This window comes from Podarcis pityusensis (assembly GCF_964106645.2).
Source record: "Podarcis pityusensis genome assembly, chromosome: 4".
Classification (NCBI taxonomy): Eukaryota; Metazoa; Chordata; class Lepidosauria; order Squamata; family Lacertidae; genus Podarcis; species Podarcis pityusensis.
Window position 1 is genome coordinate 14,864,754 of NC_138027.1, and position 16,751 is coordinate 14,881,504.

At 47.7% G+C, this 16,751-nt stretch overlaps 2 protein-coding genes across 3 annotated transcripts in view; both read left to right on the forward strand.

Moving 5' to 3' along the window:
* Nucleotides 1-1,739, forward strand: part of LOC308475115 (glutamate carboxypeptidase 2-like) — a 48,997-nt gene extending 47,258 nt beyond the window's left edge. For both annotated transcript variants that reach the window (XM_081002037.1, XM_081002038.1), the window contains exon 19: nucleotides 324-1,739. In XM_081002037.1, the coding sequence (XP_080858163.1) occupies nucleotides 324-513 (190 nt within the window). In that variant the 3' untranslated portion in view covers nucleotides 514-1,739. The remainder of the gene's footprint in view (nucleotides 1-323) is intronic.
* Nucleotides 1,740-6,316: 4,577 nt separating this feature from the next.
* The window catches only part of NAALAD2 (N-acetylated alpha-linked acidic dipeptidase 2), a 33,140-nt gene continuing 22,705 nt past the window's right edge, over nucleotides 6,317-16,751 (forward strand). Inside the window, exons 1-3 of the mRNA XM_081002043.1 lie at nucleotides 6,317-6,501; nucleotides 11,411-11,522; nucleotides 14,900-15,086. Of these exons, the coding sequence (XP_080858169.1) occupies nucleotides 6,420-6,501; nucleotides 11,411-11,522; nucleotides 14,900-15,086 (381 nt within the window). The 5' untranslated portion in view covers nucleotides 6,317-6,419. The remainder of the gene's footprint in view (nucleotides 6,502-11,410; nucleotides 11,523-14,899; nucleotides 15,087-16,751) is intronic.

Genomic DNA, 16,751 nt, shown 5'->3' on the forward strand with positions numbered 1-16,751 from the left:
CACCTTGAGAAGGAAAAACAAGTGGTCTTTCCACCCTTCCTTCTTTGGCCGATGTTGGAGTCAGACCTAATATACACCACCTTCCTGTCTTCCTAAGTGTGACGTGCATCTATCAGAGACAAGAAAAACACTTTTGCCTCTGGTACATGGCAGAAAGAAATTCCCCGCTTCTGACAAAGAGGAGCAAAGGGATGGATGTTGAAAGATAGGACTTGAGTCCCTGAAAAATTTCAGTAGGGTTGGTTAAGGTTCCTCCCCAGGCACAACCTCCCCAGATGTTATCATGAGCTCTGCTTTTTAAATATGGTTGCTTGTGTTTCCAGACACATCATCTTTGCTCCGAACAGCCACAACAAGTATGCTGGAGTGTCCTTTCCTGGTATCTACGATGCCCTGTTTGACATTACCCATGCAGAGGACCACCACAAGGCCTGGGAGGAAGTCAAGAGACAGATCTCCATTGCAGCCTTCACAGTCACTGCCGCAGCTGGGACTCTGAAAGAAACAGCGTGAATCCCTAGAGGGTCCAAGGAGCTGGCTCTACTTGCCAAAGTCCTGCTGAGTTTGGAACCTGGTGGCCGGAGAAACTTTCCTTGGGGAGGCTTGTTCACATGTTGCACTGAACACAGCTACAAGTTGCCTTTACCCATGTACAAGTGATTGTACAAGTGCGCCCTTGTTGATTTGTTCACCTCAACCATTGTGCACACAGGCAACACAGGCATTGAACATTACTGTGCACATAGGTACACAGGTTGTACACTCATAAATCCCAGGGATTTCAGTGGGCACTTAATCATGGATATAGGTTTTCAGCTCAGAGGACTTAACACAGAAAGAGAAATCCAAGCTATTCACACCATCACAACCCAATCTTGACAGGCGTGTCTTTCATTGCCTTCCCTGCATTGAGGTTTTGAGGGCCATCAAAGCCAATTTATTGATGGAAAACCAAACAAACAAGTAGTTCAAATGGTGCGGACCTTGATGCAAAAGAATGCCCACCTTCCAGATCCCCAAGGATGTGATCTGATGGCACACCAATGTGTTGATGGATCTCAGTTCCCTTGAAGGCATGAGGGGTGTTCACACATTATATTCAATATGAGTCACTTTGCAAAGGATTTAAATTTGGGCTTTATTTTAAAACTTACTTTTAAATTCCATGGCTTTATTATCTACTTGCACCCCAAAGTTTTGGGTGCATCTTTACAAACTTGTACACAACCAAAAACAAAAACAAACGAAAGTTCTATGGAAAGGAGGGTGAATGAGCTACTGAACTTTTGGATATCTAAGTTTAGAACTTAGAAGCTGAAAAGTCCCATCACGGTTGGGATTCTCACTGGTGGTGAGCACATACTAGATGCCATTTTAAATTTCCCACAATGCCACAGAACAAGTCTACATTGGCTATTCTGGGGCACTGTGTGAAACCTAAATGCTGGAAATTTAAATAAAATTAAGTTCTGGTACTACCTGGAGTGCCGCCACCATAGATGTCCATGTGGGGAGAGGACCATTGGGCATAGGAGTGGCCCCACAGACAGATGTGGCCCTGGGGGGCCCTATTGGCTTTGAAAAGCAAATGATCCCAAGCTCAATACCTTCTGGAACATACACTGAAAAACCACAGATGAAGTTGCTGTACTCAGTTTCCCCATCAATAGAACCTCCCTTTAGAAATCGGTTTTGCTTTTGTGCCTTTAAAAATAAAACTAAAGTTCCCTCTAAAAAGACTGTTGAGTGTGGCATATTGTTCTCCCAGGATGTTGGTTTACAGAGCAAATGCTTTAAACTTAAACCTGACCTGTTACAGGATGAGAAGGTTGCTGATCCATTGATGAGAAAATAATTACTATTATTAATATGAAACACACCTTACCACCTTTGGGAAGAGCAATGAGATGACCTCTGCTAGCTACTGATGGGCAACTGCAAGGCCCTGGAGCTCTCCTTTGCAGTACTCTGTCTTTAATAATAATTATAGCACCAGTCTTGAAAGACCTACACTGGCTCCCAGTACGTTTCCGAGCACAATTCAAAGTGTTGGTGCTGACCTTTAAAGCCCTAAATGGCCTCAGTCCAGTATACCTGAAGGAGCGTCTCCACCTCCATCGTTCTGCCCGGACACCGAGGTCCAGTGCTGAGGGCCTTCTGGTGGTTCCCTCGCTACGAGAAGCCAAGTTACAGGGAACCAGGCAGAGGGCCTTCTCGGTAGTGGCACCCGCCCTGTGGAATGCCCTCCCACCAGATGTCAAAGAGAAAAATAACTACCAAACTTTTAGAAGACATCTGAAGGCAGCCCTCTTTAGGGAAGCTTTTAATGTTTAATAGGTTATTGTATTTTAGTGTTCTGTTGGAAGCTGCCCAGATGGGTGGGGTATAAATAATAAATTATTATTATTAGCCAGATGGGCGGGGTATAAATAATTTATTATTATTGTTGTTGTTGTTGTTGTTGTTGTTGTTAATACCCTGCCCATCTGGCTGGGTTTCCCCAGCCACTCTGGGCAGCTTCCAACAGAATATTAAAATACAATAGTCTATTAAACATTGAAAGCTTCAACCATACAAGACTTCAGATAGAGTTAGTTCATGCTGTGACTGACTCAAGGTCACCCAGTAAGAGTAGTGGATTTGAACCCTGGTCTCCCAAGTCCTGTTCTAATTCTCTAACCACTACACTCCACCAGCTGCAGAAACAGTCAAAGAGATGAACAAGGACAGACTGACCAAGGCACTTGCCAAAAAGCTTTCTGCTATCCTGTCATTTTCTCATCCCTCACCCTTGAAGTATGGATCCTGAGCCCCAACTCTGATATAACATTTATGGCTACGCATCTTCTGCTTTTCGTGGAGTGAAGCTTTCCTAACATCACCACCTAAAGGCTTACATAACACTGCTAATAATACATGTTGCTTTCACAGCTATGGTTTGTGGAGGTGGCATCCCCTCTGGTTAGACGTATCTTTGGCGAGATTTGTTGAAGCTGGGGCACCTCGGATTTGTCCGTGTTTTGACGAGAGCGTCACAAGAGGCCCTCAAAGGGCATAATGACAAACCTCAAGGACAGCTAGGTTTTGAGAAATCAGTAGGATAGCTGAAAGCAACTGATACAACAAGAACTGCAGCAGAATCACATCCAAGGAGCATCAAGCAAAGTCTCAGCTGCCTTATGTTGAGTCGGGCCATTAGCTGACTGGCAGTGGCTCTGTAGCAGGATTGAAAGCAAGCCTGGACATAGCCATCCCTATTCAATGGGGATGCTTAATGGAAAGGACATGTGGAGAAGTTCATCTGCAACATGACTTAAAGCTGTAACTGGGCATCCAAAATACCTGATTCAGCTAGTACAAAAAGTAACTAAAGGAAGCAGCAGAAGATATTTATTTGCTGTGGCTACAAAGAGGACAGCTTTTAAAACAAGAGCAGCAAATGGGACACCTACACAATTTGCCCCTGGGGGTGGGAGGAACATATGTTTTAGACATTTTGGAAGAGTATTATTCATATTTTCTTGATAGTATTTTCTTGGCATATGGGTGTTAGGAAAGAAATACACGCCACTTTCATGAGGCTTTTTCTTTCTGTTCTTTCTTGCACAGATTAATCTTTGTCTCCAGGCAAACTACATATGGCACAGGAAATCCGATTGGCTCTCCCAATCTCTCTTTTTAACTCTTATCTGCAGTCGTGGTGTTGGGAGGGGAAGGGTTTAATGTTTCTCCCCACGTACTCCCCACTGCAAAGCTCCTAGAAGAGGGGGAATGTTATGTACTGAGTTGAATAGGATCCAAAAGGCAACAGTCTGATTGGTCCTAGAACAATAGGATCCAGAATGCAGCAGTCTGATTGGTCCTAGAACAATAGGATTCAGAATGCAGCAGTCTGATTGGTCCTAGAACAATAGGATCCAGAATGCAGCAGTCTGATTGGTCTACAAGAGCCACCCAATCCAGCTCCAGGTGGAAGTGAATCCGCAACCTGATTGGCCTACAGGAGAATCCTGGAATTAGCCAATCATGTGGGGCCCATTGTATAAATAATGTATATAAAGCAGACATTCTGGGGGAACTTCCATTCCTCCTCACCACTATGAGCTGAATAAAGAGCATGAAATCCACTCTCAACTCCGAGTATATTTCAGGGAAACAGGTACAAGTGGCCGTTGCTTCTTGGTCCTGTCACAGCGACTGTTAAAGGCTAATAATATATCTCAAGAGATTTCATTTTCCACATCAGATGTGACTTGTCCAATGCCTGTCTTTGCCTGCCTCATACCTGATATTGTTTCCAACATCAGGTATAGGGCGGGTGGGCATAGCTTGGATAAAAAGACCTCACAGGTCAAACAGAGAAATGGTAGAACACAGAGATCAAGGCCCATCTGCACTATACATTTAAAGCGGTATCACCCCACTTTAAACAGCCATGGCTGCCCCCCACCCCAAAGAATCCTGAGAAAGTATAGCTTGCTAAAGCTGCCGAGAGTAGTTAGGAGACCCTTGCTCCCCTCGCAAAGTTACAATTCCCAGAGTACCTCAAGAAGAGAACTTGACTGTTAAACCACTATAGGAAGGGTATCTATGGGAAGGGAACAGAGCCTCCTTCAAAAACTAAAATTTGTACATGCTTGGCCTTGACAGGGATAGAACCTGGGACCACGGCTGGTCCAAAACATCTTGGAACCTGAGGCAGAACCTAAAGTGGTGTCAGGGAAGAAGGGACAAAGGAAGACCTAGTTCTTGTAACTCAAAGCCATGGGTTCAAGTCCTACCCTCCGGAGCAGGAGAAAACAAGCTTTCTCCATCTTCCACGTGACAGCCCTTAAGACAGGCTTCTCAAACTCGGCCCTCCAGATGTTTTTGGCCTACAACTCCCATGATCCCTAGCTAGCAGGACCAGTGGTCAAGGATGATGGGAATTGTAGTCTCAAAACACTTGGAGGGCCGAGTTTGAGGGAGCCTGCTGTGGGTTACTCAAGAGGGGAGGTCCAAGTCCGGTCTGTGGTCAAAGGTGCAATGTGGAGGCAGTCCGTAGTAGCTGGAGCTGGGTGCAGGGCAGGGAGTCGGGTGAAGTCAGCAACAGGCAAGCAAGCAGGGAGCTAGGGCGGGTCAGGAGCTCTGGCAGAAAAACAGGACAGGGTTCAGGCAGGAACTAGCAACCAACAATGTTGCTCCCGCAACTTGGGACTGGGGCTGGCTGGCTTTTATCTGCCCTGAGGCATAGGGTGGCCCCGATCCTCTGATGACTCACCTCTCCTGGCCTGGAGGCGAGCACTCCTCCTGTGGGAACTTAGTTCCCTCCACCTCTCTGCCCTGAGCCTCTGTAGCTCAGGAGAGGCTGGAGGGTTACTGGACCCAGACACAACCTCAGCTTCCTCTGACAGGGCTGAGAGTGGAGCACCTGCAGGCAATGGGTCCTCCATCACCTCAGGAGCCAGAGCGGATTCAGCTGGTGCCTGCACCTGAGGATCCAGCACAGGCGAGGACCCTTCAGGCTCATGCCCCAGCCCCGGCTCAGCTGGATCTGGAGGCGGGGAATCCTGTGCAGACTGGGATCCCTCAGGTTCAGCATCCGAGTCCGAATCCCAGGCCATCACACCTGCCTTAAGATTTTTGAAGATGGCCATCATTATCTCCCCTCCAGTCTCCTTTTTTCCAGGCCAAACATACCCAACTCCCTCAACTGTTCCTCATAAGGCTTTGTTTCCAGTTAATGGTGGTTTGCCCCTTGCAGGCCAGCTGTCCTCCATCTTGTATTTCTGCAGCTGGTTCTTCCTGCCTGAGTGCAGAACCTGACATTTGTCCCTGTTGGAAGTTTCCTTCCAAAGGGAGAGAGAGTTGCAGGAAGCCCCACACTCAAGCGGTGCAACGGAAAGGCACTTTGCACATGCTTGGGGACCCTCTCTCCCTGATTATCCGCCCCAGATGTCCCAGGCCCAGCCACTACAAAACAAACTCTAAACTCCCTCAAAACAAGCCCTGCTTTGCAAGTGCCGAGTCTGAGAGTAATCATTAAGGCAAACCACAACCCTCTAATTATTATTTATCTGATTCCTAAACTGCCCTTTATCCAAAGATCCCAGGGCAGTGTAATTAAGTACAGAGGGGGGGTGGAAAAGAGAAAAACATCTTGATCTTTCCTTGTTTTCTTTTTTAATGGCAGTTTTGCAAACTTCTGGAGGAGGGAACCTTTGCGTCTTGCCGGCAGGAGACGTCCAGTGCCCACACAGGGGCCCCCTCCTGGCCTGGAGCGCCCCTCCAGCAACCTCGGCTCAACTCTCCCCTGCCCCCTTTCTCTCGACGTGAGAAAGATCTCACAGTGGGAGGAGGGACGGCTCGGATCCTCTCCCAAGAGGGTTGCGAAAGCCCGTCCCGTCCTGAGCAAGCCTCCTTTCGTTCCGGGACGCGCCATGGCCAGGAGGAAGGTGGCTATCTGCAGCTGGCTGGGCTTCGTGGCTCTCCTGGCGATCTTCCTGCTGGGGCTCTTGGTGGGTGAGTCGAGTGAGGATCCTGGCTTGTGGGCTCCGGGAAAGGGGGCAGCCCCCTACTTGGAACAGGGCGCGCGAGGTGGGGTGGGCGAGGCGGAAATCAGAGCTGGGCTTCGCGCGCGTCAAAGCAGCCAGACAGGCTTCCCTGAGCGCACGGATAAGGGAGGTCTTCGGGGGAAGGGCTACGGCTCAGTGGTTAGAGCAAGAAGGTCGCGGGTTCGATCCCCGGCATCTCCAGGGAGGGTCGGGAGAGAAACCTGTCTGAAATCCTGATTTGCTGCTGCCACTCCTGAGCTGGGCGCAGCGCACAGTGAGAGGAGAGGTGGCGGTGGGGTGGTCAGGTAGCAACAGAAGAGGGAAATCTCTGCTGTCTGACACTTCGGGGGGGTGTGGGACAAATAGTTCCGACCTAGTTAAAGGCAGCTTCCTGTGCACCCACGCTGCATGGGACAAGCGCTTTGCACATGCTCCGAGGCGCTCTTGTTGCTCCTGCTTTGCGCATGCTCCAAGGTTGAGCGCAGGCATTCCAAACGTACTCTGCCATTCGCTGGAAGTCCCAGCGAACCCCAATAACGTTTTGTATTCCGTTTCTGATAAACCTTGTCACAGGCCCCTTTGGATTCGGAACCTCTCCCCACCAAGGCACAAGGTTTTTGGCAAACCTGCTGTTATTGAGGAAGCCCATCCCTTAAATCTTCCATGCCCATGGTGATGCTTGGATAATCAGATGCCCTTTATTCTTCCAAAGCGGCACAACCAATTACAAAGGAAGGACATCCATTTTATCATCTAGTACCTAGATAATAACAGAGTAATCAATATGTTTCTGGCACCACGTTCTCAAATTTCCCATTTCTAACGTATTTATAGGGCGTCAGAAAGCAAGCCTCATGTAAAGCCTCATGGCTTAAAAAAAAAAAAGGTTGACAGGTGACGAGTGTGACCTGCAACAGAGTGTTGCAGCGCATCTTCCCTCTGAAGAGGAGTGCTCCTGTTGAGAGCAGCCATTCATTCCAAACAGGTTATTCCAATCCTCCCAAATCCTGGTTTTCTGTTTGTTTGTTTTCCAACTGATAGTCAATAGTCTGTGGATATTGAGCATGCAGAGTAGTCTCCTCTTTTGTGTGTGACCCTTGAGGTTTTGCACTTCCGCAAGCTTCAGGAGATGCCTTGAATATGCTGGATAACTCTGTTTTGGCTCCAGTCCTGTCAGCACCTGAGTTCACTGTTAGAAGGACTAATGAGAAAGACCTGAGACCTTGGGGAACTGCTACCAGCCAGAGCAGACAATATTGGCCTAGATGAATTGGCCAGAATGATAAGCCGGGCTCCCTGTGTTCTGTAGCAGTGAGACTGTTTCGGCTCAATGCATCTTTATGCTTTTTTTTGACGCTCCTCTTTATGGGGGAGGATAGAGGTGAAGCTTTGAAACAGCCCAACTCTTAAGACAGGCAGGCCTTTTGCTGAGACTGAACACTTACATAACCCTTCCCGGTAAAGGAAGCAAGTCTGTCAAGGCAAGATTGTTGCAATTGTTGTTTTTTTCCCCTTCCGTCTGCTCACAAATACACAAAAGGAGTAATTTGGAAAGCTCTGTGTTATGTTTGATAAGCTGACAGTGGGGGCTTTTATTTCTTTAGCAAAGACATCATGTCATGCTGGTTCCTCACCCCCCAATCCACCCCATCACCCAAAACTTCTGTTTTTGCTGTAAGCTGCTGAGGGTTTTTCTAAAGGAGGCAGACATCTGTAGCTTTCTAGCAGTGGTGCTCTCTGAACAGGACTTTGTGGCAGATGCCCCAGGCTCCACTCAGCAGAAGGAGCAGCCCCAGCATTGGCTTATCACATTTTGAAACCAGTGCAAGTAATGTATGGGGTGTTAGTGGAGGCGTCGCATTTCTGGTGGGGACACATCATGCTCCTTCTGTGGTAATTTGTCTACCTTTGGGTCCCAACCTGCATTCAGCTCTCACCTGTGGTGACAGTACAGTGGTACCTCGGGTTAAGAACTTAATTCATTCCGGAGGTCCGTTCTTAACCTGAAACTGTTCTTAACCTGAAGCACCACTTTAGCTAATGGGGCCTCCCACTACTGCTGCGCCACCGGAGCACGATTTCTGTTCTCATCCTGAAGCAAAGTTCTTAACCCAAGGTACTATTTCTGGGTTAGAGGAGTCTGTAACCTGAAGCATCTGTAACCCCAGGTACCACTGTAGTCACAACCTGGGGAACAGCTTCCCCTGGCCAGCTAAACCAGGTAATGGTAGCTGGTGGGTTTCAAACTAGCCTACTGCACAGTGGTAAAATGTGCATTCATTGCCCCACCAATAATAATAAAATAATAATAATAATAACAACTTATTACTTACTCCCCAACCATTCTGGGCAGCTTCCAACAAGATATTAAAAACACAATAAAACATCAAACACGGAAAACTTCCCTAAACTGGGCTGCCTTCAGATGCTTTTTAAAAGTCAGGTACAGTAGTTGTTTATTTCCTTGACATCTGATGGGAGGATGTTCCACAAGGTGGGCACCACTACCAAGAAGGCCCTCTGCCTGGTTCCCTGTAACCTCACTTCTTGCAGGGAGGGAACTGCCAGGAGGCCCTCGGAGCTGGACCTCAGTGAACTATGGGGGTGGAGACGCTCCTTCAGGTATTCTGGGCCGAGGCTGTTTAGGGCTTTAAAGGTCAACACCGCTTTGAATTGTGCTCGGAAATGTACTGGGAGCCAATGTAGGTCTTTCAGGACTGGTGTTATATGGTCTCGGCAGCCACTCCCAGTCACTGGCTCTGCCCACTCCAGCATGTGGCCCCCAGAAAGTTGCCCCAAAGAGAATGTGGCCCTCAGACTGAAAAATATTTCCCACCCCTCACTCTAGAGTGGATTCATTTTCCTCCTGCAGCTCCTCTTGCTGACAACTCTCCTTTGCGATCCCTGAGCGAGGGAAGGCATCCGAGCAATGCCACCGAACCAGCCGAAGCTCTGCTCATCTCTTTATTAGGCAGCCCAAGGGAGCAGTGACTCAGATAGCTCTTGCTCAGCTCAAGGGCTTTCTAATTTTATTTTTAATAAACAGAACGAAACAGAAATGTGGGCTGCTTACCGGTTTAGCTCCAAACTTGCCTGAATATATATACAAGATTCTTTCCTGCGTCTTGGCAGCTTGTTTCGTTTAGCCTGGTGTTGCCAACTTTTGAAGTGGCTCCTATAGCTGTCTGTTTGCTCGCTAGAGTACATGGGGAGGAGTTAACCCTTCCATCCCCAGCTGCGAGCCTTCCCCAAAGATGTCCCATATAGCTGCTGGACTGAATACAATCTTCCATTGGCTCTAATCGGAGGCCAATTCCAAGCCTAACTGCCGCACCAGGTTACAGATAGGTAGCCGTGTTGGTCTGCCATAATCAAAATAAAAATAATAATAATAATAAAAAAATAAATAATAATAATAAAAAAAAAATTCCCACCACCCTTCTGAGTAATACCCCTCCCCACCTTCTCACTATATAGAAGGATCTGGCAACTTCTGTTTCAGTGTATCTGAAGAAGTGTGCTTGCACACGAAAGCTCATACCAAGAACTAACTTAGTTGGTCTTAAAGGTGCTACTGGAAGAATTTTTTTTATTTTGATTATGCCGCACCAGGGAAATCGTAGAATTGGAGAGCTGGAAAAGAACCCAAGGGCCATCTAGCCCAACGTCCTGCAGTGCAGGAATCGCAACACATGGTTCCCCATCCAGTTTGAAACCATCCCGGACCCTGCTTAGCTTTGCAAACGTGCTAGCAGATTTTCTGCTGCGCCACTCCTCACAGGGTTGTTGTGAGGATGAAATTGAGAGGAGGGTGGGGGGAGATCCATGTTGGCCACCTTGAGCTCCTTTGAGAAAACACAGGGTGATTTATAATGGAAGCTGTATACTTCATTATGAATCACCCTGTAATAAGACCTAAATATATCTACGCAGTATATACCGTACCTGAGGTGTGAGGACACATGGGGGGCAGGGAGAGAGGGAGGCTATTATAACCATTACATTACACTGCCTTGCATGACCTTGGGCCAGTATGGTGGTACCTCTGGTTGCGAATGGGATCCGTTCCGGAGGCCCGTTCACAACATGAAAAGAATGCAACCCACAGTGGCGCATCTGCGCACGTGCAGGTTGTGATTCGCCGCTTCTGCGCATGCGCTTGACGTCATTTTGCGCTTCTGCGCATGCATGAGCGGTGAAACCCGGAAGTAACCCTTTCCGGTACTTCCGGGTTGCTGTGGGACATAACCTGAAAGAACGTAACATGAAGAGGACGTAACATGAGGTATGACTGTAACTCCCTCTCAGCCTAGCCGACCTCATGGGGTTGTTTTGTGGGTGAAATCAAGGGGGGGGGACGACATCTGGGTAAGCCCCCATGAGCTCCTTGGGAAAAACAGAACACACACACAAAAAACTGGGGGATGAGGACAGAAGGAGAGGGAGGGAGGGAGGGAGCGAGGGAGGGAGAGAGAGAGAGAGAGAGAGAGAGTGCTCTAACTACTGTGCCCCACTCCCTTGCATGACCTTGGGCCAGTCACTGTCTCTCCCTCTCTCTCTCAGCCTGAAGCCAGAAGAGGAGGCCACTGCGGTTACATATGGCCCATGGAGCAAAGATTCATCACCCCTCCTTTAACAGATGCAGAACTTGCCAAGGATAGTGTTTTGTTCCATAGTATGAGAAGCCTACTGATTTCTCTGGTCACATCCACACGGCACATTTAAAGCACACATCTTCCCTGCAAATAATCCCATCACACTGGATGATGGGCAAGTGAAAGGAACCTTGATAGCTTGGCTGATGCAATCCCATAATAGTAGTGCTTGGAAGGACAAGGGGGACAGAACTGACGGTTGTCATTGCGATGGCATTGCAGGATGGTGTGTGAAATCGTCGAACAAGCCAGCTGGCACGACACACGTCTTTCGAAATGCAAGAAGGCAACTTTTTGCAGAACTGAAGGCGGAAAACATTCGGGAATTTCTGCGGTGAGTTCTGCTGCTTTCTTTGGTGACTAACTGTTTTAAAAGTTGTAAAAATGCAGAGCAAGCTCCAGACGCTTCTCCCCAGATGATATCAACAGACTGCCAGGTGAAAGGCAGTGGCAGCCAAAACAGGATCAGGCCCCTGCTTTGGTCTGTTATAGGAAAAAATGGGGTTGGCATATGCAGCCCAACTCCCCATCGAGGGACTCTGTGTCCTCTAAATCCATTATGAGTCAGAGAAGAATGGATGGAGGCAAAATCCAGTGAAATCAAGGCAGATATTTATTTCTCTGTTGCAAGAGAGTTCCCTCCCCACCCCACCCCCACTGCAAGGAGGTGAGGACCCAGAACAAAGGTGTGCAAGAACTTTTAAAGGCTTTAGAAATTGCCCGGTCCCTTAGCCAAAAAACACCCAAAAAGCATCACACGTAACATCACAGAAAGAGGCAGTCTACAACAGAAATTAGAGTGTATGGCTGAGGGCCATATTTCCTTCTGGGCAGTCTTCCAAGTATCCACACGTCAGTGGTGGGTGGGGCCCCAAGCAGAAGTGGGTAGAGCAATAAATGTGAATTTTACTTTTGTGCAGGAGGCTAGCTTCTGCACATGCTCACACACCCTTCTCTATGTGGTGGAACGCTCTGTCACAAGAGACTAGGGCCCTGCGGGACTTGACATCTTTCCGCAGGGCCTGCAAGACAGAGCTGTTCGTCCTGGCCTTTGGTTTGGACTCGGTCTGACCCTTATGTTTCCCTCCCCTCATGGTCTTGATTTATCAGCTGCTTTAAAATGAGGCTGCATTTTAAATTGCATTTTAACCTGCATTTTAATTTGGTCCCCCCCCCCTTTCCCCCCTATTATGTTTTTACTGTGATTTTATTGGTGTTAGCCGCCCTGAGCATGGCTCTGGCCGGGGAGGGCGGGGTATAAATAAATTTATGATGATGATGATGATGATATTGCATTCCCATGAGCAAAAGGTGCCATCAAAGGTCAGGCAGAAATGCTCCGGGTACAAGGCAGGGGGTGGGTGGGCAAGGGGGATTTCCAAGGCTCAGAGAGAGAAGCTTGGAGGGCCACATTTGACCCCCAGGCCTGAGGGTTCCCCCACCTCTGTCCTAGAGGGTGACAGGGGTGGTGCTTAGCATTCTTTCCCCCTGCTCTTGCTGCTCAAAAGTTGAACATCTGGGGAGAGATAAAGGAGGTACAGATTGGAAACCTTCTCAGATGCAGAGCATCACATGAAGAACACTCAGCTGACTAACCATCAGAGTTGCAGACGTTGATTAATCATTGAACCACAATGTCTGCCTTTGGAGAGGAGGCAGTCATGTGCCTCCATCCTATCTAACCTGGTTTTCTTTTATCCTTCACCACCCCCACACATATTCCGCATACCCTACTGACCACAACCCTGCAATTTCACATATAGACATAGCACTCATTTAAACTTTAACCCACTTGAGAATCCACTCTTGGAAAATACCCTGAAAAGGATGCATTTCAGTTGGAATTTTTCCAGTTTGCCACATATCTGCTCTGCTTAAGGCAGCAGTTAATCATTCTTGCCCCTTGCCAAATGATGACTACTTAATTTGTTTGCTTTTGGACACGGCAGTACAGACTTGCGGAACTGTAAGCATTATCTTACTATATATAAAGAAAAGTAAGGCTGTCGTCACGCTGCAGTTTTCATGGCCAGAAGCAGGCGGCCCAGGCAAGCTGTAGAATAAAGAATCATAGAGGGAGGAAGATACTTCACAGATGGTTTGGCTGGACTAGATAGGCTTCTGGTCTGATGCAGCAGGATCTTAGGTTCAGAGTCGTACAATAGTTCGCTAGATGGACTGATGAATTTTCTTAAATAAGGGGTCGGCAACTGCTTTTCTTAAATAAGGGGTCGGTATCTGCCCCTCAGAAGGGAAACCTTCTGAGGGGCAGATACCCAGGGCAGAAAGGATCAGAGGCAAAGTGGGCAGAGCAATTGTTGTAAATAAAAATATGCCCTTTTCCCTTATGGGGTATCCAAGAGCCCATATAGAGTCCTTACATAGGTTCCCTATTGGTAGGAGAAAATAACAGAGGCCAACCAGAGAATATTGAGAAGCAAAGCAGCTAGTAAGCTTGATCTTTATTGATCTGTTGCAACAGGGTACTCCCCTCACACGCAGGAGAGGAAGAGGACCCAGAACAATGGCCTGCAAGGCCTTATAAAGACTTTTGAAATTCCCATTCTCTAGATCAGGACCACCCCCAGAAACATTATGCATACATCACAGAAGGGGTGTAACCTAAGACCACCCCTCAGATACATCCCCCTACATCACAGAAATTTAAATATTGTTTTTCTCCTGTTGTTGTTTATCTCCTGTCTAGCAGGTTACTTGATTGGATTTCCTGGGGAGCCTGGCCATTCTTTTGTAGTGGTAAAATACTTATTTCCTGGGCCAGGTCACAGGCTCACACCTTATTCAAACAGACATATCCTTGAGACAGGATTTGTGAGGAAAGAGACAATGGGGAGGCTTTTTCAGGTTAACCTTGCAGAGAAAGGATTTGGTCAGTTTAGGAATCAAAATGGTTCCAGGTTGGCTTTCCTGTGCTGATCTATGTATGTGCAGTTATGAACATTACTATATATCTAAGACCATAAAATTCCTATCACACAATGCATGCAAATAGTGCCTTTACACAGCAGGCTAGTCACGCTCAAACACCCCATTCTATCTTTCATCCAGGAAAACAAGAAACATCCTAGAATCATAGAATTGTAGAGTTTGGAAGTGACCATGAGGGTCATCTAGTCCAACCCCCTGCAATGCAGGAATCTTCTACCGAATGTGGGGCTTGAACCCACAACTCTGAGATTGAGAGTCTTGTGCTCTACTGGCTGAGCTATCTCAGCAGAGTTCAGGCCAGAGCTCAGCCAGGCAAATAAACCCAAGGCCCAAAGTAAGGGCCAGTGAGAACAGTGGCCCCTGAGGAGAGTTTTGAGGGCCACATTCAGAGGGCCACATTCAAGCCCCTGGACCAGTCCCTCCCCAGCTGTTGTTGGACCACAGTTCCCATCACCCCTAGCTAGCAGGACCAGTGGTCAGGAATGATGGGAGTTGTAGTCTCACAACAGCTGGGGAACTACGCTTGAGAATAAAACTGCCCTGGACTGTCTTAAACCCCCACACCCATTTTTTAACACAAAGATGCATCCTTTGTGGGAGGGGCAGAGATGATATGGAATAGAATTATTTGGGAATCACCTACCTTGGCTATTCTAAACCATTTTGGAAAAGGTTTGCCTGCTTTGCCCTTTGGGGAACAGGAGATCCCAGCGCTTATCCTCTCTCTTTTTTTAAAAAACCAACCTCTGTGGTTCATTTCAGCTCTTTCACGAAGCTCCCTCATGTGGCAGGAACAGAACAAAATCTTCACCTGGCAAGACGGATACAAGCCCAGTGGAAGGAATTTGGCTTGGATACAGCCGAGCTGGTTCATTACGATGTCCTACTTTCCTACCCAAATCAAAACACCCCCAACTATGTTGCCATTACCGATGATCATGGAAACGAGGTAAAGAGGGCAGAATGTTCCCTCTGCTGCATGCGAGCTGAAAGAAAAGAAAGAATCGCATTCAGGAGGGCTAAACTGTGTCAGATCTCGGAATCAAATTTGAAAGCGGGTGGCTTTTGTATTCCAGGCGCTGCCAATCTTTCTTGGGGGGGAGGGGTTTCCACGGGGACATTTGGATTTTTGAGAGGGTGCCAAGAGTACCGCCTCTTCAGGTTGCTTCTCTCCCCTGCCCTGGAAGACACACAGAAAGAGAGGAACCACACACATGTGTGTGCAAACACAGAGAGTGTCTTTACTGGGTAAAAAATGGATCCGGTAGAATGAAGATGGATTCGCATTAGTTTGCATGATTTCATATGATGTCCTCTCCAAAAAACAAACAAACACCCCACTATCAAATCAAACCTTTGTAGGGCACTGCAAAGTAAGAAGAGCAGTGCGGGGTCAGGCCCAAGGTCCATCTTGTCCAGCACTCTGTTCTCACAGTGGCCAGTCTTATGGGAAGTCCATAAACAGAACCTGTGAAAAAATCACAGATCTAGTGTGTTTGCCAGAGCCAGAAAAACATTGGAATGCTTCTGCAAGGTCAAGGCACAACACTGGAACCAGTGCTGTGAAGAACTGGACCAGTGTAATAGTTAGTGTCAGACTAGGACCCGGGAGACCAGGGATCAAGTCCCCGCTTAGTCAGGGAGCTCCCTGAGTGACCTTAGGTCCGGCACAGCCTCTTACTATAACCTACCCCAATAATAATAATAATAATAATAATTTATTATTTATACCCCGCCCATCTGGCTGGGCTTCCCCAGCCACTCTGGGTGGCTTCCAACAAAATATTAAAATACATTAATGCATCAAACATTAAAAGCTTCCCTAAACAGGGCTGCCTTCAGATATCTTCTAAAAGTCAGGTAGTTGTTTTTCCTCTTTGACATCTGGTGGGAGGGCGTTCCACAGGGTGGGTGCCACTACCAAGAAGGCCCTCTGCCTGGTTCCCTGTAACTTGGCTTCTCGCAGTGAGGGAACCGCCAGAAGGCCTTCGGTGCTGGACCTCAGCATCCAGGCAGAACGATGGGGATGGAGACGCTCCTTCAGATATACTGGACCGGGGCCATTTATACTACCTCAGAGGGTTGTTGGGTGGATTCAATGAGGAGAGGGAGAACCATACCCACCACCTTGAACTAGCAAGTGAAAAAGGTGGTGTATAAACCAACAAACTTCCCTTCCCTCTCCTCTCCCTGAACAGATTTTTTTTGGGGGGGGGGGGTAACAGGAAAGGGAAGGGAAATTCTGTTGGACAGCCAAAATTCCCTGCATTAGTGGAAGCATATTGTTGGATGTTGCCTAATAACCGAAGGCACACGTCATCAAGTCTTCAATATTTTTTTAAACAGTGTGACCAACAAATTATGCCACACATCATGGGCCAAAATGTTTGGTGACCCCTGTTTTAGCTGCTCAGGTACCAACCTGAGCCCTGAGAAGAACACAGAGTTAGGAGAGGAGTTGGGAAAGGCAGTACTCTCCCAATTCCCTCCTTTAATTCTGTGTGTTTTTCAAGAGGGGTAGCCATGCTCACCACCTCGTCCTGAAGGGGCAGTGAGCAAGGTCGTTGAAGGACTTGGAGAGTTTGTGGACACCAGCGAGGTCCTCAAACCATGG